General features: G+C 45.6%; 2 protein-coding genes across 8 annotated transcripts in view; one reads left to right on the top strand and one right to left on the bottom strand.

Annotated features, from left to right (window-relative positions):
• usp54a (ubiquitin specific peptidase 54a) overlaps nucleotides 1–14,392 on the top strand; it is a 54,978-nt gene extending 40,586 nt beyond the window's left edge. For 4 of the 6 annotated variants that reach the window (XM_042009738.1, XM_042009740.1, XM_042009736.1 and 1 more), the window contains 8 exons: nucleotides 89–253; nucleotides 1,815–1,934; nucleotides 2,813–2,996; nucleotides 4,871–5,730; nucleotides 5,956–6,053; nucleotides 8,688–8,795; nucleotides 10,238–10,472; nucleotides 11,030–14,392. In XM_042009738.1, the coding sequence (XP_041865672.1) occupies nucleotides 89–253; nucleotides 1,815–1,934; nucleotides 2,813–2,996; nucleotides 4,871–5,730; nucleotides 5,956–6,053; nucleotides 8,688–8,795; nucleotides 10,238–10,472; nucleotides 11,030–11,628 (2,369 nt within the window). In that variant the 3' untranslated portion in view covers nucleotides 11,629–14,392. The remainder of the gene's footprint in view (nucleotides 1–88; nucleotides 254–1,814; nucleotides 1,935–2,812; nucleotides 2,997–4,870; nucleotides 5,731–5,955; nucleotides 6,054–8,687; nucleotides 8,796–10,237; nucleotides 10,473–11,029) is intronic. The other 2 variants (XM_042009739.1, XM_042009741.1) reach the window with 2 other exon arrangements.
• A 6,053-nt stretch (nucleotides 14,393–20,445) lies between these two features.
• mmrn2a (multimerin 2a) overlaps nucleotides 20,446–23,876 on the bottom strand; it is a 35,168-nt gene continuing 31,737 nt past the window's right edge. The window contains exons 8-11 of one of the 2 annotated variants that reach the window (XM_042009745.1): nucleotides 23,312–23,770; nucleotides 22,902–23,241; nucleotides 21,804–22,310; nucleotides 20,446–21,719 (exon numbers count right to left, since the gene is read on the bottom strand). In XM_042009745.1, coding sequence (XP_041865679.1) covers nucleotides 21,313–21,719; nucleotides 21,804–22,310; nucleotides 22,902–23,241; nucleotides 23,312–23,770 — 1,713 coding nt within the window. In that variant the 3' untranslated portion in view covers nucleotides 20,446–21,312. The remainder of the gene's footprint in view (nucleotides 21,720–21,803; nucleotides 22,311–22,901; nucleotides 23,242–23,311; nucleotides 23,771–23,876) is intronic. The other variant, XM_042009746.1, reaches the window with a different exon arrangement.

The following is a 23,876-nucleotide window of genomic DNA, read 5'->3' as shown; positions in this document are numbered from 1 at the left end:
CGATTCAGCCTGTAGGTCAGACGTGGACCTGCTTTAATTTTTAGGTTCTGATCCCCGTTGTCTTGTTTCTGTGTCGATGCGTTCTCAGCTCCCTCTGCAGGCCGCAGCGAGCTGGACGAGCTGCAGGAGGAGGTGCTGAGGAGAGCCAAGGAGGAGGAGCTGCAGCGGCGGCAGGAGAAGGAGAGGGAGGCGGCGCTCGGCTTCAACCCGAGACCCAGCAAATACCTGGACCTGGATCAGCTGCAGATCCAAGGTACACACACCTGTGATCAGCAGCTGACTCAGAGGCTCTTCAGCTCCTTATTCTGCCAGTCCTTTCCTCCTTCATTCAGTGGCATCGTTTTAGGGGCGTGGAGTAACCCCACAGCCCCGCCCCTGTCACCAGGCCCCGCCTCTTTTCAAATCTTTACTCCTTATTACAACCTGAAAGCAGACGGTAAATATCCTGACAGCACAGACCAAACCTGTCCTCACATTTCGGATCATGGACCAGTTATTCTGAGAACACCACAAATAACTCCGCGAACTCTGGACTTCCTGTCCGGGTTCAGTAAAAGGCAAATTTATTTATACAGCACATTTCATGATTTCATGTACAAGACAATTCAAAGTGCTTTACATAAAACATTTCATCAGGGTGCGGAAAGCAATACAAGTGGATTAATAAAAAATAAAAAAAAGATTAAAAGAAATACAATTAATGAAATAAAAGCAGAACGAAGATGCTAAAATAAAATAGACAAAATGCAAGAAATAAAGTTAAAGACAATATTAAAACATGATTCCAGCTTAAAACAACCAGATGCAGATCTGGACTCTAAATAAAAACTAGTCCATGCAGCAGAGAACAGGTGGGTCTTTAACCTGTATTTAAATAAACTGAGTGTTTCAGCTGATCTGAGGCTTTCTGGGAGTTTGTTCCAGACATGTGGAGCATAGAAGCTGAATGCAGCTTCTCCATGTCTGGTTCTGACTCAGAAACTGGAACCAGATGACCTGAGGGTTCTGGTTCATACTGGGTCAAGAGGTCACTGATGTATGTTAGTCCTAAACCCTTCAGAGCTTTCTAGACCAGCAGCAGAACTTTAAAGTCTATCCTCTGACAAATGCTATAAGAAAGTATAAAAATGCTTCTGAACGTTTCTTTATGAAGCAGGAAAAATCGCTCAGTGAACGCAGCTCAACTCATCCAACCAGAGTCGTACATAAAACCGCAAATGACACGATAGCATTTAACTTCATTGTTACGATAAATATTAACGTAATTTAATGTAGTTTCTGAACATTTATCTCAGCGTAAGAACCAGGTTGTTGTTCTGCAGGAGGGGAAACATATTTGATGTATTTCTCTGGCTTCCAGCTGTTAAAGACAATAAAAGAAAATCAGTCCAAAGTCTGATCTGAAACATGAAAGAAAGTTCTGGTAGATCATCAGCAGCTGATTTATTTCCGCTGGTCAGTGATGAGTGAACGCGTTACCAGTGAACGCAGCATCAACTGAAGATGGAGATGGGTGGAGATCCAGACACAAACATTTTTATCAGCCTCACTTTCAGATTTCTGATCTGTTGGGTTAAAAGCTGCCGAAATGAGTTCAGTCATCACCGATTCAATACCTCGGTGAATTTCACAGGCTTCAGCGTGCGTGCGTGTGCGCGCGCATGTGTGTGTGGTCAGCAGATGTGATGAACAACAGGAATGTTCCTCGCTGATTTGCTGAAAAGGCTCAAACTGGCTGATGCACAAAAGAAAGAATGAACACGCAGTAATGCAGCGTGTGTGTGTGTGTGTGTGTGTGTGTTGTAACCGTGCAGGTAAAGGCGACAGCTTTGAGCGGTGTGTCTCAGAGGCGGAGCTTCTGCTGGACCAGTCGGTGCGTTTGGAGCAGGCAGGAGAAGTCGCTGCTGCGCTGTCAGCCGTCAACGAAGCTGTCTGTAAGCCCCTCCCACTTTTTTGGCTCCACCCCCTCCCCTCCCCTCCAGCCTATTAAAAATATACAATAACACACACGCTAGTCTACAAAATCTGAACGGATCCTCGGCGCAGTTCCTGTGGAATGAAATCCTGATGTCTTTTAGTTCTGTTTCTGGTCTGAACTGGTTCCAGGGTTCTGTCAGAACGATGTCTCTCATCAAGTCCGGAGACTTCGGTCAGACAGGCTTGAAACAAACAGTTTCATTCAGGAGAGTTCTGCAGGTGCAGCCTGGTTCTGTGTGGATGGCGTGAAGGTCTGAGTACGCGCAGATCAGAACCTGATCCGTGTCGGTGATTCAGCTTCCACTTGTTCTCAGGTTTTTAACCAGCATCATCGCCATGACAACCAGTCCTGATAAGCAGCTGTTCATCAGATTTCTCTTAGAACGTTTTTATTTTATTTGTTTCTAAACTCGAACTGATTAGAATTTACTGTAAGTGGAGAGTTCAGATGTCGGAGGGTCAGTGAACGCAGCAAAATGTGAATAAGTGGGGGGTGAAGATGGAGGCTGTTACAGAAGCTGTGATCAGCAGATTTGTTTCCAGCTCTTCTGATCATGTGCTGCCGACCATTAAATCCAGAAACAGATCCACCATCTTAGTTTGAGTTTGTTTTAATATTATTTTGTATATGATTTATCATTTGTCCCACAGTGTCACATGACCTCATCCTGTCATCACGTCAGACGTTTGACTTCCTGTTTCCTGCATCAAATCATCTCATTATTTTTCTGCATCTTTTTCATTTAGCCCCATTCATTCATTCTTTCCTCTTTCTTTTCTTTTTTTCTTTGTTGTGTATTTTTGTGTTGCCATGGGGACCCCACCCCCGCCGTAGCCAAACTGCGGCCGGTGGCGGCTGAGGGCGGAGCTAGTAATCACAGCCGGCTGCAGCGCTGCATGAGGAGAGCCCGCAGCCTGCAGCAACGCATGCTCCTGCAGCAGCAGAGGGAGTCAGAGGCAGGAAAACAGCAAGCAGAACAGCAGCAGCAGGAGGAGCAGCAGCTCCCGGAACAGCCCAGGTACCACCTGCAGTCTGCTCAGCCAATCACGGTCATGGAGCTGCACCCGTCAGCTTTGTTTTTTTCTAAAGAGTCGATTCTCTTCATGGTGGAAACATTGAATATTTTATCACATAACCGATCACATGATCCTTGAACTGTTTCTGGAAGAATAATAATCTGTGGTCACATGGTCGAACTCTCCTCCAATCAGGTTTAAACCTCTCTGTACACAGATGATCAGATGAGACATTTGTTTTTAATTTGTGTTCAAGTTTTTGTCGTCACTGTGGTTGCAGAATCAACATTTAAATCCATCTCAGCTACATGTTGACATGGAGACTGTAATTAACTGCAGGTCATCATTCCTGTTGTCATGACAACCAGCTGGTTTACAGTGTGAACTGTGCTGAGAGATGATTAACACCCAGAAAACACATGCGTAGCCATGTTTAACCAGAGCTGCTGAACAACTCCATCTGCTACAGACTGACTGCAGGAAAACAGACAATAATAATAATATTAATAATATATTTTTTTCAAAACGCCTTTCAAGACCCCCATGGACACAATAAAAACATAAAAACAATAACATAAAAAACAATCAGGAATAAAAGCAACAAAGTGCACTAAGAGAACAGAGAAAAATACAGAAATGGATGAAGGGAAGAGTAAATTTGCAGTCTAGTGGTTACAATGAGGAGGTGGTTTTTAACAGATGAGTTTTGAGTCTGGATTTGAAAATGGCAACAGTTTCAGAGTTCCTGATGTCTGGTGGCAGAGAATTCCAGAGCTGGGGAGCAGAGCGACTGAAGGCTCGGCTCCCCATGGTGCTGATGTTTTGTAGATGGAAATATGCAGACCGGGTAACGTTATTGATGTGAGATTGAAATGACAATGTACTGTCGAGGATGACACCCAGACTCTGAACCTGAGGGGAAGGGGGGACTGAGGCGTCGGCAATGATCACAGAGAAACTGTTAACTTTGGGTAGCATGGATTTTGTTCCAGTTAGGAGAATTTCTGTTTTATTACTGTTTATTTTCAGGAAGTTTGAGGTAAATCAGGTTTTGTTTCAGATAAACAGGAGGTGAGGGAGGAGGGTGGAAGCATGGAGTTGGGCTTGGATGAGAGGTAGAACTGGGTGTCATCCGTGAAACATTGAAAATTAATGTTAAATTTGCAGAATATATGGCCAGTGGGAAGGAGCTACGTGATTCGGACGATCCAGGGGCACGTCCTACAGTCCAGGGTCATGTCCGACGGTCCAGGGTTGATTCTGACAGTCCAGGGCCGTGTCCGACGGTCCAGGGTCATGTCCTACAGTCTAGGGTCATGTCCGACGATCCAGGGTCATGTCTGACGGTCCAGGATCATGTCCTACGGTCCAGGATCATGTCCTACGGTCCAGGATCATGTCCGACGATCCAGGGTTGATTCTGACGGTCCAGGGTCGTGTTTGACAGTCCAGGGTCATGTAAAAGGGTCCAGGGTTGATTCTGACGGTCCAGGGTCATGTCCTACGGTCCGGGATCATGTCCTTTGATCCAGGGTGATTCTGAAGGTCCAGGGTCGTGTCCTACGATCCAGGGTTGATTCTGACGGTCAAGGGTCGTGTCCGACAGTCCAGGGTCATGTCTGACGGTCCAGGGTTGTGTTCATGGGTAACTAATTGGAACGAACTGGAATTAGAGTTACTGGCACTTGTCTCAACACTATTTTTTTAATGTTTTTTTTTAAACTTCTGGTGTTTGAGGAAACATCTGACCTCTGTGTCAGCGCCCCAGTTCTTCCTTTAAATCAGACATGGATGGTTCCAGACTAACACAGAACTGTGAAATGAAACATGGAGCAATGTTCCCACTTTGAAAATCCCCCTCTCTCTCTCTTTGCAGTGAAAAGCCTCTCTCACTCAGAGTACTTCTGACAGACATTCAGGCTGACCAATCAGCGGCCACTCAGGACCAGCAGGCTCCACCCCCTCCAACCTGCCTTGTTAAGCCCCTCCCTCTCTGTTCAAGCTTGGAATCTGACCCCGCCTCCTGCGCCGCAGACCCTGCAGCTTCAACTGAGGAGGACATCAGAAAAGGGAGCCCCTGCTCTCGCATCGGGAAACCCCTCTGTAATTCCAGGTCCCTGCCGGCCCTGTGTGTGGACCCCTTCCCAGGAGATGTGACTCTTCCCCCTCCACCTGAAGAAGTGGACCACTCTGTTATGTGGACCAGAAAGTCTCCTATTTCCATCCAAGCACAAGCTCCACCCCCTCCTAGGCCTTATTCCCGAACCCCATCACCTGTTGGATCCAATGACAGGTGTCATGTGATGATGGAAAAGGAGCCGTATTGCACCAGATATGCACAGACCACGCCCTCTTCTAGTCCCACCCCCAGATTAGCCTCTCCCCCTGTCTCCTATCCAACCAGGAACTGGTCCTGCTTAAAACTGGATCAACCTGATTTTGTAGATTCTCCCAATACATTGGTAAGGTCACCATTTTACACACCTCCGGCCTACCAGCCAGGCCACTCCTCTCCACCCCCAAGCCAGGAGTACAGAGCTCTGCCAGTGGAGCGCTGGGCAGAAAATGTCAACAAATACTACAGCTCGCACAACGCAGCAGGAGGTGGAGAAGGAGCAGCGGCACCCAGCGAGGAGCTATCAGAGCTGGAGACGCTGTACCAAGCCAGTCTGCTCGCTCCCAGCATGCATCGGGGGAGCCGGGGTGTCAGTCCGCAGCCAGCTGGCAGCAAACCGAGTAAGAACTGCTAATACAGATTTAGAATGTCATCTGATGGAGAGCAGAAGTGTTACGTAAATGAGATTTGTAGGCAGAGATGAAGCATAGCAGAGAGGGATGGGCAGGGGGAACCATTTATGTACGAAACACAACAGTGAAGCTTCTACATGAATTGTTAGTTTGAACACTTCCTCCTGCAGTTGCCTCTAATACAGATGTTAATCATGTTAATACTGTGTGTAGGTGTGAGGAGAATGCTGTCTGCACCTGGACGATCCAAAACACCGACTGCAGAGATAGAGAGGCATGCGTACAGGACTTCGGTCACACCTGTACAGAAGGTAGGACTGACAGTAAGCTGCTGCTAAGTGATGTCATTGTTTGCTGGAAGCTGTCAGATGGCTGCAGGATGTCAACGTCACAGAGCCCCTATACACCTCTGAGCCACGACAAATACAGCCACGATAAAGCAGCCATGCCAATGCAGCTATGCTAACTCAGATACGCTAAAGTAACTCAGCCACGCCAATGCAGCTATGCTAACACAGCCACGCCAATGCAGCTACCCTAACTCAACCACGCCACACTAAAGCAGCCACGCCAGTGCAGCTACGCTAACTCAGATACTCTCCAGTAACTCAGCCACGCCAATGTTGCTACGCTAACACAGCCTCGCTGCACTAACGCAGTTTCGCCAACGCAGCCACACCAATGCAACTATGCTAACGCAGCCATGCCACACTAACACAGTTACGTTAATGCAGCCGCAGTTACACTAATGCAGCCATGCCAATGCAGCAATGCTAACGCAGCCACGCCACACTAATGCAGTTACGCTAACGCAGCCAGGCCATTGCAACTACACTAATGCAGCCACGCTACAGTAATGCAGCCACGCTACACTAACGCAGGCATGACACACTAACACAGCCACACCAATGCAGCCACATTACGTAGTCTCGATGACGCAGCCTGCTAATACTGCCTCATCAATGCTGTTGCACTATGGCAACATTACTTACTTCTTGTCAGGACAGAGAAGCTTCAAGTAAAGATGTCACAATTACAAATTTTCTTGGTACAATTGTTAAGAAATCACGATTTTACGATAATTATGTGTAAATCAATTTTCCAGCACTATGTTTAAAATCACCTGAACACTCTTTATGTCAATTAGATCTTATTTATTTCTGTCTTTTCATCCCAAATTACTTAAGTAATTAATACAACAATAAAGTAAAGTAACTAAGAAGTCTTGTTCCAGCTAAATCTCCTATTAAATAAATAAAATAAATCTCCTAATAAATTCCACTCATTAACTCTGGATTTCTCTCAGATTAAAAGTTTACAGGACCTCTACCTGGACTTGGGAGACTTCGTTCTGTAAACCATTTCATAAAAATGGTTTTGAACATTGGTAGCAGAGAAATTTAGAAACACAGGAAAAACATCCATCTAGCTTTGACTGATACTCAGGCTGCCATAGTGTCCCATTCAGGCTGCTGTAGTGTCCCATTCAGGCTGCCGTAGATTCCCATTCAGGCTGCCGTAGATTCCCATTCAGGCTGCCGTAGATTCCCATTCAGGCTGCCGTAGATTCCCATTCGGGCTGCCGTAGTGTCCCATTCAGGCTGCCGTAGTGTCCCATTCAGGCTGCCGTAAATTCCCATTCAGGCTGCCGTAGTGTCCCATTCAGGCTGCCGTAGTGTCCCATTCAGGCTGCCGTAGTGTCCCATTCAGGCTGCCATAGTGTCCCATTCAGGCTGCCGTAAATTCCCATTCAGGCTGCCGTAGTGTCCCATTCAGGCTGCCGTAGTGTCCCATTCAGGCTGCCGTAGTGTCCCATTCAGGCTGCCGTAGTGTCCCATTCAGGCTGCCGTAGTGTCCCATTCAGGCTGCCGTAGATTCCCATTCAGGCTGCCGTAGTGTCCCATTCAGGCTGCCGTAGGTCCCATTCAGGCTGCCGTAGATTCCCATTCAGGCTGCCGTAGTGTCCCATCCAGGCTGCCGTAGATTCCCATTCAGGCTGCTGTAGTGTCCCATTCAGGCTGCTGTAGTGTCCCATTCAGGCTGCTGTAGTGTCCCATTCAGGCTGCCGTAGATTCCCATTCAGGCTGCTGTAGTGTCCCATTCAGGCTGCCATAGATTTCCCATTCAGGCTGCTGTAGTGTCCCATTCAGGCTGCTGTAGTGTCCCATTCAGGCTGCCGTAGATTCCCATTCAGGCTGCCGTAGTGTCCCATTCAGGCTGCTGTAGATTCCCATTCAGGCTGCTGTAGTGTCGCATTCAGGCTGCCATAGATTCCCATTCAGGCTGCTGTAGTGTCCCATTCAGGCTGCCGTAGATTCCCATTCAGGCTGCCGTAGATTCCCATTCAGGCTGCCGTAGTGTCCCATTCAGGCTGCCGTAGATTCCCATTCAGGCTGCCGTAGTGTCCCATCCAGGCTGCCGTAGATTCCCATTCAGGCTGCCGTAGTGTCCCACTCTGGCTGCCTCTTCTGCAACCAAAACAAAGCAGCACAAGCAGAAACACACGAATGAGGTGGAACATTGTTTTCTTCTGTGCGGAAGTTACACTGATCCACATATCCATACATAATATTTTATTGGAAATGACGATTTTGAGGGAACTTTACATTTATTTAATCATAGCGTTTAATACCATGATTAATTGTAAAATTAAATCATCATTGCATCCCTAGCTTTGAGTTAAATACCTGAACTGTAGTACAGGTTGTCAGTGGACAGAGACCCGAAGACGGTGGCTTTAAATGAGGAAGACGAGCAGAGAATACACATAAACAAATAAAAATCAAATTCACTTTGAAAAGAGATTTTTCTTGATTTCAGGATATAAAAGAAAACATGTTTACGATGATGCTGGTTGTAAATGAGCCGCTTGTTTACATGTAAATAACTGAGGTAATCAGCAGGTGAGCTGTGATAAACAACTGATGTCACCTGTTTCTCTGCAGCCGCCAGGTGAGGACGAGAGCTACAGCGTAGAAAACTTGCGACGCCTTGCTCGCAGTCTGAGCGGAACCGTCATTGGTTCACGACCACCGACCCCCTCACGCAGTTGTGTGAGTCATACACACACACACACACTCACATTTGGACATTATGCTGCCACCTGCTGGTCACATCTCTGCAGATCAGTTTAGTGGACCTGCTCTGCAGCACACAGACAGGAAGCAAATAAAAGTAAACAAAGTAATACACATCAAAACCGTTTTCCTCCATGATTTCAGTTTGTGTTTCTGGTGAAGAGTCACCAGCGAGAGTCTGAAGCAGGGGTGTCCAGCTCCAGTTCTCGGGGACCACAATCCTACTCCCTGTGCTGGAGCAGGGACACACTGAAAACCTGCAAGACAGCGGCCCTCGAGGATGGACACCCCTGGTCTGAAGAGACCTCTATTTAAACCCAGAAATGCTGATGAAGCCACTTCTTGTGAAACGTTCCACCAATCAGAGAGCTTAGATTGACGGTAACGTTCAATCAGGAGCAGCCAAAGATCAACCAGTGAGCAGAAAGTTCTATGTGTGTGTGAAAAGAAGAAAAATAATGCTCCTCTATGGCTGGAATAAAGCCAAGAAGACGTTTCTGATGCACGGTGGCGCCACAAAGCAGCTGAGCTGGAGTTGGTTTAGTGAGGATAGCAGGTAAATAGTAGCAGGAATAACTGGAAATGAGGAAAAAGTCTCTGTGATTCTGTTGACCATCACTAGTTCCTCCAGAACCTGTTTTAGTTCCCTCAGAACCATCACTGATTCTTCTAGAACTTTCTGACTTCAATGATTGATATTAATTTGCTTAATGCAGTCATGTATAAACCTAATGTGTAAAATGTAAATAAAAACAATACAAGGATTTATAAATCTCCTCAACTTAAAAGATAAACAACACATCAGAGGATGAAACGGAGACGTTTCACCATGTGATGAAAATATGGGCTGATAATGAATCTGATGCAGCAACACGTCTGGAAAAAGTTGGAAGAGGAGCAACAAAAGGCTGGAAAAGTACCTGGTACAAACCAGAAACACCTGGAGGAGCATTGGACAACTAATGTCTGAGTCTCTCAGATGGAAACATGGACAGAGCTTCACCAGTGAGACAAACTGGATCTAAACATTGTGGGGAAAAAATACCTCAGACTTTGAAGATCCACCATCTATAGTGTTGAATATCTTTAAAGAAAACAGAGAATCAGAAGGAATCTCTGTATGCTGGGGCCAAAGCTGGATGATCTTGGGGCCCTTGGGCAGCACTGCATTATAACCACACATGGTTTTCTCCTGGAAATCACTGATAAGGGGTCCGGATGGTTTTTAAGCTACAATGAGTCAGTTAGACCTGAAGCGTTGCATCATGGAGATCCAAAGATTCACATTTTTCTTGTTGATTCTTGTTTTTTGTTTGTTTGTTTTTTCTTCATCATTTTGATGTTTTTGTTTGCTCCTCTTCATTTCTCTTATTTCCCCACCTTTATTTTCTTTTCATCCCCTTTTCTTCATCCTGAAGACCCCCTCTGTTTCCAGACCCCCACCCAGACACTTGGATCTTCACTCGTCCTCTTCCTCTTTCCTCCTCCATCGCCCCAGCACCTCCTCCCTGCACCTCCCCTCCTCCACCTCCTTCACAGCAGATCACTCTTTCCACCAGCCCCGTCACCACGGACCCTCAGGTCCTCCACAGCACCCCCACATGCAGACATCACGACCCCCAGGCTCAGGGCCTTCCTCCTGGGGACACTCAGGTAACCTGCAGATCCTCCACCTTCATCTCCACCTTCATCTCCTCATTGCTCCTTCACGAGTTTTGCCTCAGTTTGACAGAAATGTAGAAGAGTCTTGATGTTTACTGCAGGTTGGACCATGAGAACCCAAATCTGGACCAGACAGGATGAGATGGCTCCTTCAGTTTGAGATAGAAATTTGCTTTTAGGATTTTCCAGGTTTGGAGAAATGTGGAAAATCCTAAAAACAACATTTTGTTGTTGTTAAAAATCCACGATGAAGAGATGAAGATGAAGGCTTTTCTGTTTGATTAATCCTCCATCAAACAGGAGAAGCTGAAATTACACATATTAAAAACACATTAACACCTGGATGGTCCTGATCAGGGATCAATGAGATCAATGAATTGTGGTGAAATTAAAAAATTTATCATTTCTAAGAAATATTGATCGATCAGCTGATTGATCTCATGTCTGTTTCAGTAAGCGATCCGTGAATCCTCGAAGCCGAGTTCTGACTGTTCGGATTTTTCTCCTCCTCTCTCCTCCTGCTCTTCCTCTCTCCTCCTCTTCCTCAGGGCCCCGCCTCCAGCAGCCGGTTCTGGTTGTGTCTGACCGGAGTCCGCCTCTCTCAGGTCAGAACCTTCACAGCGTCGTGATGAATTATGGGACTCTTCCTCGGGCTCCTCGCCGAGCCCCGCCTCCTTCCTCCTCCTCGTCCCTCTACAGACCCAGAACTGGTCCTGCTCCTCTGCCTGGTCCACAGAGTCTCTATGCCACGCTGGTCCACCCTCGCCGCTCATCCACCACCACCAATGGCCCGCCCCACCAGCTGTTAGGTAATGTCAGCAGGAGCTCCGCCCACACTCCGAGCTCAACCCACACTCAGCACGTCATCGGGGGGTCAGGTGATGCCCCCTCCCAGCCTCTCCGCCTGGACGTCCCCCCTGACAGCGACTGGCGCCGCGATGCCGACTACAGGACCGTCCAGCCCGGCTCCTCCTGGGACCTTCGCTCCACGCTCCACCACCGGCCCCCCCATTGGTCTGACAGGGGCGTCGGCAGGAGCCCGCTGCTCTGCTCGCTGTGCCAGCAGCTTCCTGCCGAGCCGTCACGCTCCTACTGCCCGTCCTGCGGCGCTTACATGGCCCGGTTCCGGCCCACAAACGCACAGTGAGAGTCCCGGTCCGGATGGCTCAGATCCATCTTCACAGTTGAGTATGATGAAGATGGAGGGCCACTTCACGCTGAGATAAGACTCAGCTTCAGTTCCAGGATCAGCTGATCCCAACGCCAGGTGGTGAGGAGGAGCCAGCAGCCTCAGCCTGATGAGGACGTAGGAGACGCAGAACTTTGGGATTCTGCAGTTAATCGATTGGTTCTATTAGCTCCTGAAAACGATTTCCACCATGTATGGCTCAATTTGTGGAGATCTGCTGCTTCCAGCTTTATCTTTAAAGAATTAAACTAGCCCTCATCTTCATCAGTTTTTTTTTTTTCAACCATCAGGACAAAGAAAATCTGCTAACGTTGCCGTAGAAACGAGAATTTTCTGAATTTGTTAGAAAAGTTACCAGAAACCGAAGGTCAGAAGTTCGGACCAGAACGTGTTTCAGTGTCAAACTAAATGAATCTTCAGATCCACTTTAACGAGTCTTTTCATTGTCCTCGTGTCAGAGGTTTAGTGATGGCTGAACTTCAGCCACCGGTCCAGATGATCGGCTGTGAGCCTGCAGGTGTTTCCTCAGAGGCTAGATCCATCTGTCATCTAGACCCATTTATTTACACGATCTTCCTCCAATCAGACCCTCCTGCAGCGCTCTCTGTCTGAAATGCTCTGTTTTAGCTCCACCCCCTGACAGGTCCAGTCTGCTCTGATTGGTAGAAGATGGCAAACGGCTGCGGGTCCTTTTAGGTGACAATGAAGGTACCTGATGGATTTGCTGATTCAGCCACCAGAAGATCCAGAACAGAACCAGAAGATCCAGAACAGATCCAGATCCAAGTCTAGATCTTAAGGTTCTGGAGAATTTTTTGGTTTTCTTTTTACTGTTTAGCCTCAAACTATCATTTGCGTGTTTTTTTCTCTATTGAGAAACTTTCTGGAAACATCTCCAACAAATAACTTTCCTTTCCAACCCGATGAGCTGGGTCCTGGTTCTGGTTCAGGTCCTGGTTCCGGTTTAGATGGTGGCCTGCTTTATCACACAGGCTCCTTGTTTTTTCTCCATGCTTCCTGAGCAGCAGCAGAGGAGACGAGGAGGAGCCTGGACCGACGTTTGTTCACGTGGAACCGAACCACCAGTTCTTCTGAAGTTCTTGTTTCCTGGATCGGAGCCTGTATGTGAGCCAGGTCCCTCCATCCTACGGAAAGCTATGAGTGCCATCGTTCTGTTTCATGAGATTCTTATTAAAACTGTATTTACATTCACAACTTCTTACAGGGTTTTTCTGCACGGTAACAGAGTTCTTCTGACCAATCAGTGAAGAGTACAACCGACCAATCACATCACCTGACACTGTTGGAACAGACTCCATCATTTTCTTATAAATCAGTTGATTCGTGGTTATTGATTTTATTAGAGCTGTTGGTGGTTGTAAAGCTGTAACTGTTGCTGCCATCTAGTGGCCATTTTATAGAAAACATCCATCTACCGACAACCTGTTGAGGAGAAAAACGTTCTTCTTCATCTGACAAAAACCAGACCAATGTTTCTTCTTGTTTCTTCCTCCTATCTGAATTTTCTTCTTCTCTTCGTGTTTTCTGTAATCAGTCTGATCCTCCAGCATCAGTATCTTCTAATTCCTCCACTTTCTTCTTCTTGTCTTTTATGGCAGCAACATGGCCGCCTCATCATCTACCAGCAAAGTAGATTTAAACACACTGGTTTGGTTCTGGTTCAGCTCTTCACCCGCTGATGGAGGAGAACCTGCAGAAAAACGCAGATGAGGGAAGTAGAAGCAGCTTCCTGTTTGCTGTGATTAGTTTCTTTCTGCAGCTGCGTAGATGAACTCTTTGCTTCTCAGCTCTTCCAGTTTTCTCTCGTCTTGTTTGGGATGTGCCGCCTTCTGCTCGTAGACGAGTTTAGATTAAAGCTTTTATTTTCCAGAGTTGCAGCTAATATTTAGCATGATGTTAGATATGGAAGCCCGTTCCTGCTGCATGGAAATGTTGACAAAGTAGCCCTGTTTATAAGATAAAAAGTCAGGATTGAGATTTAAAGTCAAAATTGTGAGATGTAATGTAAGAATGAGATGGAAAAAAAAAATTATAAAAAAGTCTGAATTATTAGATTTGATGTCATAAGAAATATAATTATTAGATAAACGTTCTTAATTGTGAGATTCAAACTTTATACAAATTTTCTCATGACTTGTTTATCTCATAATTATGACTGAATTTCATTTATATGACCTAAAATCTCATAATTGGGATTTTTTTAATACTTTGTCACTTTATTTTTTATTTTTTTTATTTCCAAGTGGCAGGAATAGGCTTCCATAGATTCTCGCCTCCACGTTGTGTATTTCTATCCAAACGAGGACATATGCAGATGTTTTTAGCCTCTGACTAATTTAGTTCACTTCACAAGTGTTGAAGTAGATTTTTCTTTGGCTTCTCGCTGATTTTTTTCTCAACGGTTCAGCCTTCGGCTCCCAGAGCAGCTCCGGAGTTTTCCGGCTCTTGTTAGGTGATGAACGCTCCAGAAACATTCGGCTGAAACGACCCGAGCCAGACCGGTCCGGTCCGGGTTTGTTTCAGCTCAGGTGTGAGGTAGAGACGTCAAACCGTGACAATAAGCAGATGAAGAGAAGTTATTTTTTCATCTTTTTGTGTTTTTGGCTTTTTGCTTTGCCAGATTATATTTTGTTGTTTTGGTATATTTTTGATGCTTATTTTTCTACACTGTAGATTAACAGAGATTATTAAAATGTTTAATGGGAAATTTTGTGTCTGTTTTCTGTTTGTATGGGGTTCTGTTAAATTTGTGTAATTTTTCCAGAGTAACACTGACATCCGCACACACAGTCAGTCAAAATGACGACAGCACATCTGCTGCTGCAGCCCTGCTGTAACTTTGGGTATTAAAACTTGATAAAAAGGACAAATATAAGTGCAGCAAACTGCAACGGCTAGGGTATAAAAATCCAGGATGCTTGATCCACCACATCAACCTTAAACTGTAATATGAACAGAGCTAAAGTATTCCAGCACCGTGCCGGATCTCCTGTGTGATTTTTATAGCACATTTCATGTACAAGACAAGTGCTTTACATAAAACATTAAAATTATTACAACGGGTGCAGGAAGCAATAAAAGAAAGAAAAAACAGAAAAAGCTCAAATAAAATAGATTTAAAAAGCCAGAAATAAAGTTCCATTGTGGGGAATTAACAGCTGTTCTAATAAAAGGCAGCAAATAAAGTTTTTGACCTCGATGTAAAACTGCTGAGTCAGCAGACCTGCAGGTTTCTGGGAGTTTGTTCCACATGTGAGGAGCATAAAAGCTGCCTCTCCACGTTTAGTTCTGACTCTGGGAACAGAAAGTGACCCTGACCCTGATGACCTGAGGGATCTGGTTGCTTCATAAGAACCAGAAGATCCTGAATGGGTTTTGGTCCTAAACCATTCAGGTCTTTGTTAACTAACAGCAGGAAGCCAGTTTGAAGATCTGAGGACTGGAGTTCTAGGATCTACTTCCCTGGTCTTAGTGAGAACTGGAGTTCTAGGATCTACTTCCCTGGTCTTAGTGAGAACTAGAGTTCTAGGATCAACTTCCCTGGTCTTAGTGAGGACTGGAGTTCTAGGATCTACTTCCCTGGTCTTAGTGAGGACTGGAGTTCTAGGATCTACTTCCCTGGTCTTAGCGAGGACTGGAGTTCTAGGATCTACTTTCCTGGTCTTAGCGAGGACTGGAGTTCTAGGATCTGCTTCCTGGTTTTAGTGAGGACTGGAGTTCTAGGATCTACTTCCCTGGTCTTAGCGAGGACTGGAGTTCTAGGATCTACTTTCCTGGTCTTAGCGAGGACTGGAGTTCTAGGATCTACTTCCTGGTTTTAGTGAGGACTGGAGTTCTAGGATCTACTTTCCTGGTCTTAGCGAGGACTGGAGTTCTAGGATCTACTTCCTGGTTTTAGTGAGGACTGGAGCAGCAGCATTCTGGACTAACTGCAGGTGTCTGATGGACTTTGTAGGGAGACCTGTGAGAACAGCATTACAGTAGTCCAGTCAACTAAAGATCAATGCATGGACCAGTTTTTCTAAATCCTGCTGAGTCATCAGTCCTTTAATCCTCCAGATGTTCTTTAAGGGCCGGTTGTCCCAAAAATGAAAACCTGGATAAAAGCAACCTGGATTTCGTAATCCATTTTTTCGGGGTGGCGGATCACATAATCCGGCATAACTTTACCCCAGTTGTTCAAAGCAAAATAGGATTTGATCACCCTGATCCAAAATCCCATTATTCTGAATCATGAAATCCGGATTTCCAGCATGTAAATCAATGCGCACTGCTGGCCATGTGAAGAACAGGTAGAAGAGACGGTTTGCTGCCTTGTGAGAGGAACCACCAGGAGCATGTAACATAATACATGCATGTTTTTCCTGAATAGCATTGTGACCAGGCGGATCGTCCCTCTCTCTGACGATGTTAATGACGCACCTTAGCCCTGTGGGGAGGTACCGGCCCAACCCAGTCCTGAGTTCTTAGTCTAAATAGTGGTAAGAAGGACGGACGGATGGGTCGTGTAGAGGGATGCAGTCTTTAGAAATTTATGTTTTTGTCAGATTCTTTTCTGATTATGCAGTGATGAATAAGAATTGAAAACTTTGTGTTTGTTATTGGATTTGTTTGGGGGTTTATTTCGTGGGGACATGATAATGTCATGTTTTTATTTTTACTTTTACTACTATTACTATTACTTTTACTATTTTACTACACTGAACGGCTGTCCCTATGTTAACCACCTAAAATCCAGGTCTGAGTCCAGGGCTACTCCCAGGTTTCTGGCTTGGTTGATAGTTTTGAACTTTACTGTTTGAAGCTGAGAATTGACTTTTAATCTTTCTTTCTTTGGCTCCAAAATTTGTTATTTCAGTTTTCTTCATTTAACTGAAGGAAGTTCTGGCACATCTGATCTTTAATCTGGTCCATGCAGTTGATCAGAGTTTGGATCGGACTGTAGTCTCCTGGTGAGATGGTTATGTAGATGTGTGTCATCAGCATAACTGGTAACATGTTTAGTTGTTTCCATAATGTGAGCGAGTGGCAGCATGTAGATGTTGAACAGCAGTGGCTCCAGGATGGAGCCTTGGGGAGCTCCACAGGTTATTTTGGTTTGCTCATGCAGGTTTTTAGGACTGTAAGAGCAACCCAGTCATTTTCTCTGTCTAACCAGCTTTCTGGTAAATACAAAAAATTTAAATTCTGCTTTAAATCATTGATTAAAATGTTTTTCCAGATAAAGATCTGACATTTAGCAAAGCTAGCTTCAATGTACTAAAAACATTACCTGTCCAGGTGTTATTCTGGGAAGGCTGAGGCTGATGAGGAATGAACACAAGATGTGGTAAATTTATAAAATGTTTTGGGTGAATCTGGCTTTTCTGAACATTTATCAATCTTTTTGTTACCCATTAAAACAGAAACCAGGGATAAAGGAAACTACCTGCATGTCGGCCCGGCTTATCCTAGAGAGCCATGAGTACCCACATAGCTGCAGCCTGGTAGTTTGGAAATGACCTGATAACCTTCCTAGACTGATGCACACCTGAGAGCTGCAGAGAGATTTTTAGTATTTAAACATGAGATCGACCAACTTTCAACCCAGTTTCTACTCCAGGTTTAATCAGCTCGTCTTTTATTTAAATATTAACTGCTCTGTGTGTTTTTACATAATTATACCGAAGCTTTAGAAATATTCCATATACAGGTGATTTTACAAATATTTTCTCCTCTTTCTGTAACCTTTCAGGGCACATTTAGCTTAATTTAGCTTAGCTTTAAGACAGGGAAACAGGAATCTAATAAATCTTAAAACATTTCATCCAAAAACACTTACAGTTCAAATATTTAAACAAATATGAGTCAAACAACATCATTAAAGGTAGAGAATTATTTGTAAAAAAGATAACATGAACAGAAGAAGCAGAAGTTTAAGACATTTCTGGGACAAATTCAGCTTCAAGCAGCAGAAGTAATGTTAACAGGTCAGAAAGCAGAACTCTGCATTAGCTTTGACATGCTAACACAAAGCAGCTGAGACCACAGATCGTCAGGATGACTTTTGACCCTTTTGCTTTGCCATACCGAAAACCTTTCAGTGTGTTTTTGTATCAGCATCTGATTGAATGATGAGACGGAAATGATGAAGAATAACAGCCGTTTTGGATGAAGTTTATCTCTGGAGGATGAAAACACTGGTCCAGAAGCTGTGATTATCATTGAACTTTAAAATCCGAATTAAACATCAGATTTCTGAAACAAAAACGATGCAGTTACAAATGCGCTCAGAAGTGTGGCTGTTCGTTTACATTAATTCATGTTTAACTCAAATAAAATGTATTTACAAAAAAAAAAAAAAAAAAACTTCCTTCAGATGCTGCGTTTATGTCTCTGCTGTAAAAGTTTGGACTTTAACTCCTCTGCTCACGCGAAGCAGAATTGGTTCCAACATTTTGACAAAGGGCGAGTGACATGAAGGTGGATCAGACCAAAACCAACAAAAGTTCTCCACACTGAGTCAAACCCCTTAACCGACGACAACTCATTCTTTAATAAGTCTCCAGTCAGGATGTGGAACTGGTTTAGCACCTCATTAATTCCAGCATGGACCACAGGGGGCGCTGCAGCATCACAGAGTACAGACTCCTCGTCTTAGGGCGGTTTGTTGGTTCAGTTATGACCTGGATGCAGCGAATGATGGATTTTCATTTTATTAATGATTTTAAAAAAAAATCCTGAGTTAAAAAAAAAAAAACAACTAAATTTCAACATCAGGAGTTCAGTCCGAGAAAAACTTTAAAACAAGATGTCATTTCCCTTTTTTTCTTTTCTTTTTTTTTTCTTTTTAGAGTGAACAATTTTTAGTTGAGTATTAAAATTTTCTCCTTAATTGAGATGATGGAATTACTCTGGATGGTTTAATAACCTTGGCTTCCTGTGAGCAACCTTGGAGTTTACCTGGACCAGGGTCTGTCCTTTGACTGACATATAAAACAGGTTTCCAGAACCACCTCCATAATATTCCCAAAATGAGAACCATCTTGTCTCAGAGTGATGCAGGAAAACTAGTCCATGGATTTGTTCCTTCCAGATTCTACTATAATTCCTGATTTATTGTTCTGTCCCAGAATTATTCTGATCCAGAATGCTGCAGCAAGGGTCCTGCAAGCAGAGCCTTCAGTCATCGGACCTCCCTGTGGAACCGGCTCCCAGTGTGGCTTCAGGTATCAGACCGCTTCTCTACCTTCATCTACAAACTTTCCTTTCTGATAAATCTTATAGCAGGTCTGGCTTGGTGACCCTGATCCATCCCGTAGTCCTGCTGCTATAGGCTGAGGCTGCTGGGGAACATCCCATGATGCACTGGGCTCCTCTCTCCTCTCTTTACTCTAAATGTAGAAATACATGACGTTGTTGTTGTTCATTCATGTGTGTTTCTCTTCTTTCTCATTAAGAATCCCTGGATTAGTTCTGCTGCTGGTTCACCCTTTTTCCTGTCCTCTCCACCCCACGGGTCAGGAAGATGGCCGTCCTTCCTGGTTCTGGTCCTGATGGAGGTTTTCCTTCCTGGTTCTGGTCCTGATGGAGGTTTTCCTTCCTGGTTCTGATCCTGATGGAGGTTTTCCTTCCTGGTTCTGGTTCAGATGGAGGTTTTCTTTCCTGGACCTAGTTCTGATAGAGGTTTTCCTTCCTGGTCCTGGTCCTGATGGAGGTTTTCCTTCCTGGTTCTGGTTCTGATGGAGGTTTTCCTTCCTGGTCCTGGTCCTGATGGAGGTTTTCCTTCCTGGTTCTGGTTCTGATGGAAGTTTTCCTTCCTGGACCTAGTTCTGATAGAGGTTTTCCTTCCTGGTCCTGGTCCTGATGGAGGTTTTCCTTCCTGGTCCTGGTCCTGATGGAGGTTTTCCTTCCTGGTTCTGGTTCTGATGGAAGTTTTCCTTCCTGGTCCTGATGGAGGTTTTCCTTCCTGGACCTAGTTCTGATAGAGGTTTTCCTTCCTGGTCCTGGTCCTGATGGAGGTTTTCCTTCCTGGTCCTGGTCCTGATGGAGGTTTTCCTTCCTGGTTCTGGTTCTGATGGAGGTTTTCCTTCCTGGTCCTGATGGAGGTTTTCCTTCCTGGACCTAGTTCTGATAGAGGTTTTCCTTCCTGGTCCTGGTCCTGATGGAGGTTTTCCTTCCTGGTTCTGGTTCTGATGGAGGTTTTCCTTCCTGGTCCTGGTCCTGATGGAGGTTTTCCTTCCTGGTTCTGGTTCTGATGGAAGTTTTCCTTCCTGGTCCTGATGGAGGTTTTCCTTCCTGGACCTAGTTCTGATAGAGGTTTTCCTTCCTGGTCCTGGTCCTGATGGAGGTTTTCCTTCCTGGTCCTGGTCCTGATGGAGGTTTTCCTTCCTGGTACTGGTTCTGATGGAAGTTTTCCTTCCTGGTCCTGATGGAGGTTTTCCTTCCTGGACCTAGTTCTGATAGAGGTTTTCCTTCCTGGTCCTGGTCCTGATGGAGGTTTTCCTTCCTGGTTCTGGTTCTGATGGAGGTTTTCCTTCCTGGTCCTGATGGAGGTTTTCCTTCCTGGACCTAGTTCTGATAGAGGTTTTCCTTCCTGGTCCTGGTCCTGATGGAAGTTTTCCTTCCTGGTTCAGATGGAGGTTTTCCTTCCTGGTCCTGGTTCTGATGGAGGTTTTCCTTCCTGGTCCTGGTTCTGATGGAGGTTGGATCATATGATGGATTAGTTTTTGCTGGATTATAATTGGGCTGAAATGAAGATAACATTCTTGGACATCAGCTTTTACCATTTACTAAATAAATAGAAATGAATTTCTATAAATAAATGACTGGTTCTCGTCCTCCTACACAGATGGTGGACGTCCAGAGGATCTCAGTGTTTGTTTTTTCCCACCAGTAAAAACACATTTACATTTAGAAGATGTGAAGAAAGCTAAAAGCTTTAAGTAAACGTCTGCTAATGTGTGAAAAATTTTCTCTGACATGTTTCTGTTTCTCCCCAAACAAACGACTGACTTCTCAGGTAAACTGCTGTGTGGAGTCACCTGAAGGGGGCAGTGTGGGCTACATTCAGACAGCTCTTCTTCAGGAATTCCTTTCATCTCTAAGAATATCTTGGATATTCTATCATATGTGGGAATTTTCCATTTCATTTCAATCAAGGATTCCTTGGTACCTCAGGGAGAACCATCATGATTATTAATTTTTTTCAGGCTAACAAAAAGATGAATAATCACAAAATAAAATTCACTGACTGAAGCACACGTTTCCTGCTAGTAGAAAAGATGTTCCGTTATAGAAAGATTTTAGAGAGTGGGACTTTGTTTTCGACGGGCAGTGTTAAAAAAATGTCTTGTTTCCATGCAAACTTTTACTTAAACATTGAGTTAAATGTGCAGATTAAATTAAATAGTTTCATATTTTGTTTCCAGGTAATGAGGAGTAAAATATTTTCTGCATCACGATAAGATGATCCAGTTTGTTTAAATTACGTTAATAAAAAAAAAAGCATTCAAAGTCATTTTTTGTTTTTGAGTTTCTTCTTCTCTCTTCAGAGGTAAAAACTCCGCCCTCTGTGAATCCAGCAGACATCTGACTCTGCTCGCTGGATTCTTCCCTGCACCTGATTGGTCCACGGCGCCCTCAGGTGGTTGGGTGCAGCAGCAGCCCTACAAACACGTTGTCCTCTGACTCCACCCACTCTCCTCTCCTCAGTTCCAGTCTCACTTCTTCCCCCTCCTTCAGCAGCTTGAGGCCCACACCAGTGCCAGGCCCCGCCTCCATCACATCCTCCCGCTGCAGAGACACCGGAGCTCCCCCCCTGTTGTCCCCTGTTTTCAGGACCACGTGGGCGGGGCCTGGCCTTAGGTCCAAGGTGATGATGAACAGGTAGATCCCATCCTCTGGAGCTGTAAAGACACCAGCATTGGAGTAAAACTGACCCCTGTTCAGAGACGGCTGGAAAGTGACGGCGGCGTTGGAGGCAATCCGAGGAGATCTGGCCACAAACAGCAAAGAGACGCCTGATTGGCTGGAGGGGACGTTTGCACCTGGGGAGAAAAGGAGGTGATGGCAGGTGTGAGCCGTACCTGGAGAGGAGTGCAACATGAAAAGCTCTCTGAGTTTGGACTTACCTGTTGCCTCCCTCCTGATGCGCCGCCTCCCTTCTGCTCCTTTTTGTCCTTTTCCTCCTCCTCCTCCTTTCTTCTCGTCCTTCTTCTTCATCAGCTGCCACAGCTTATCGAGCTCCAGTGTGGCGTCAGACGCCACCAACACGTCGGCGTTACTGAACACATGCTTGAACACTCTCAGATGTTCCTCCAGCCCTCTCTTCAGCCACATCACCTCCTCCTGCAGCTCTGCGGTGGGCACCTCCTGCTGGGTGACTGTGCTGTTGCAGGAGCAGGGGGTCTCCTCCAGCTGGATCAGTCTCTGCTCCAGCTTCTCCACCATCTTCTTCAGGTTCCACAGGTCGCCGCCGTCTCCAGCATGCTGCCTCCCCTCAGGGTGGAGGTGGAGCAACTGGCGCTCCCTCGCTGGAACTCCACCTTCGCTCCTCCTCATGGCACCAGGCAGCCAGACTGGGAGGTGGTGGGAGGAGGAGGAGGGCTGGTCAGCAGCGGGAACCTCATCCATGTCTCCTGAGGACAGAAAGGATGAAAGAAGGAGAAATTAGACTTATTTGAACTGTCATTCCGATCATCAGTGTGCAGTAAACTGCAGGGATTCACACCTCAGGCAGAAATAACACAGTTTCTGTTTAAAACAAAAAACAACTTTATTTAAACTCCTGCATATTCACAAATTACAGAATTAAACTGGGTGGTCAAAGTTGGTCCTCGATGGCCACAATCCTGCAGGTTTGCCATGTTTTCCTGTTCCAGCACACCTGACTCAAATGAAATGGAGCCAACAGCCTTTGAAGATCTGCTCCATGACTCCCTAGTTTAAGTCAGTGTGGAAGTAATTTTAATGCACAATAACTTCAATGTTCTGTAAAAGGAAAATACACATTATGAAAATGTAATGTAATAAATGAATAAATGTAATATATGAATAAAGAAAAATGATTACACGTGTGGTTATTATATGAATAAATATGAGTGATGACCATATGCATTAAAATTACTTCCACATCAGGTGTGTTGGAGCAGGGAAACATGGAAAACCTGTAGGAGTTGAGGACCGACTTTGGAGACCCCTGGTTTAATTCTATACTGTGTTGTTTCTGCCTGAGGTGTTAATCCCTGCAGGTCTCCTCTCACTGTGGCTTCCCAGCTGCTCCTGCAGGATCCTGATATGCTCCTTCAGAGCCGGGATGGAGTGGGCCTCCTGGTCCTGGAGGGGCCACTCCAGGAACTCCAGCACCTCCTCCCCCATTAGGAGCTGCAGCACCTCGCTGTGTCGGACAGCGTCCTTAAGCAGAGCGCGGAAGGACTCAGACAGGACTCTTATGTCCAGCTTCAGCTTCTTGTCCGTCTCCTGCAGAACTGACACTGAGCCGCCCAGCTGGGTCAGGTTCTGTTCAAGAGACCTGGTTTTGTTCTGCTCCAAGGTCAGACACTCCTCCACCTGCAGGACAGAACTCCTTAGTTGTGTTTTCTTCCTAGTAAATGTTTACAGTTATCAGCTGTGATCTCACCAGCTGCAGTTTGTGCCGCAGGTCCTCCACTGCTGGCTCCCACTCGCTGGCTCCGCCCCACGGCCCCACCTCGCTGATGTCATCCAGAGTCAGTCTGTTCTCTTTGGCCAGCATCGTCACATTGGCCACGCCCCTCTCCAGGTTCACCACAGCGACCTTCAGGTCTTTGCAGTTGCAGTCTGTGGACGAGTTGTGTTTGTAGATAGTGTTGAACAGGTAGTCCACGTCCGACTCTGTCTCCTGCAGCGCCTGCTTGTGCTGCGTCAGGTTCCCCGCCAGCTCCTCCACCTGCCTCAGCACCTTCACCTTGGAGTCCTCCACCTCCAGCCCTGTCTCCATGAACAGGACCTGGCTGTTCCGAGCCGTCTGGTTGATCTGCTGCTCCAGCTGCTTCAGGTGCTGTGACAGCTGCTGGACATCAGCTGATGTCACCTCCATGTCCTCCATCAGCCCGTCCACCTGCACAGAAACACACCTGCAACGTGATTCCTGTTTTAACCAAGTCAGGTTCAGACTCTGAAACCTCATCCTGATCCTTATCCATGGGCCCATTCCACAAATCAGG

The sequence above is a fragment of the Melanotaenia boesemani genome, chromosome 16, assembly GCF_017639745.1.
Source record: "Melanotaenia boesemani isolate fMelBoe1 chromosome 16, fMelBoe1.pri, whole genome shotgun sequence".
NCBI lineage: Eukaryota > Metazoa > Chordata > Actinopteri > Atheriniformes > Melanotaeniidae > Melanotaenia > Melanotaenia boesemani.
Note: the sequence above shows the minus strand (reverse complement) of the source record. Positions and strands in the feature narration are given on the sequence as shown.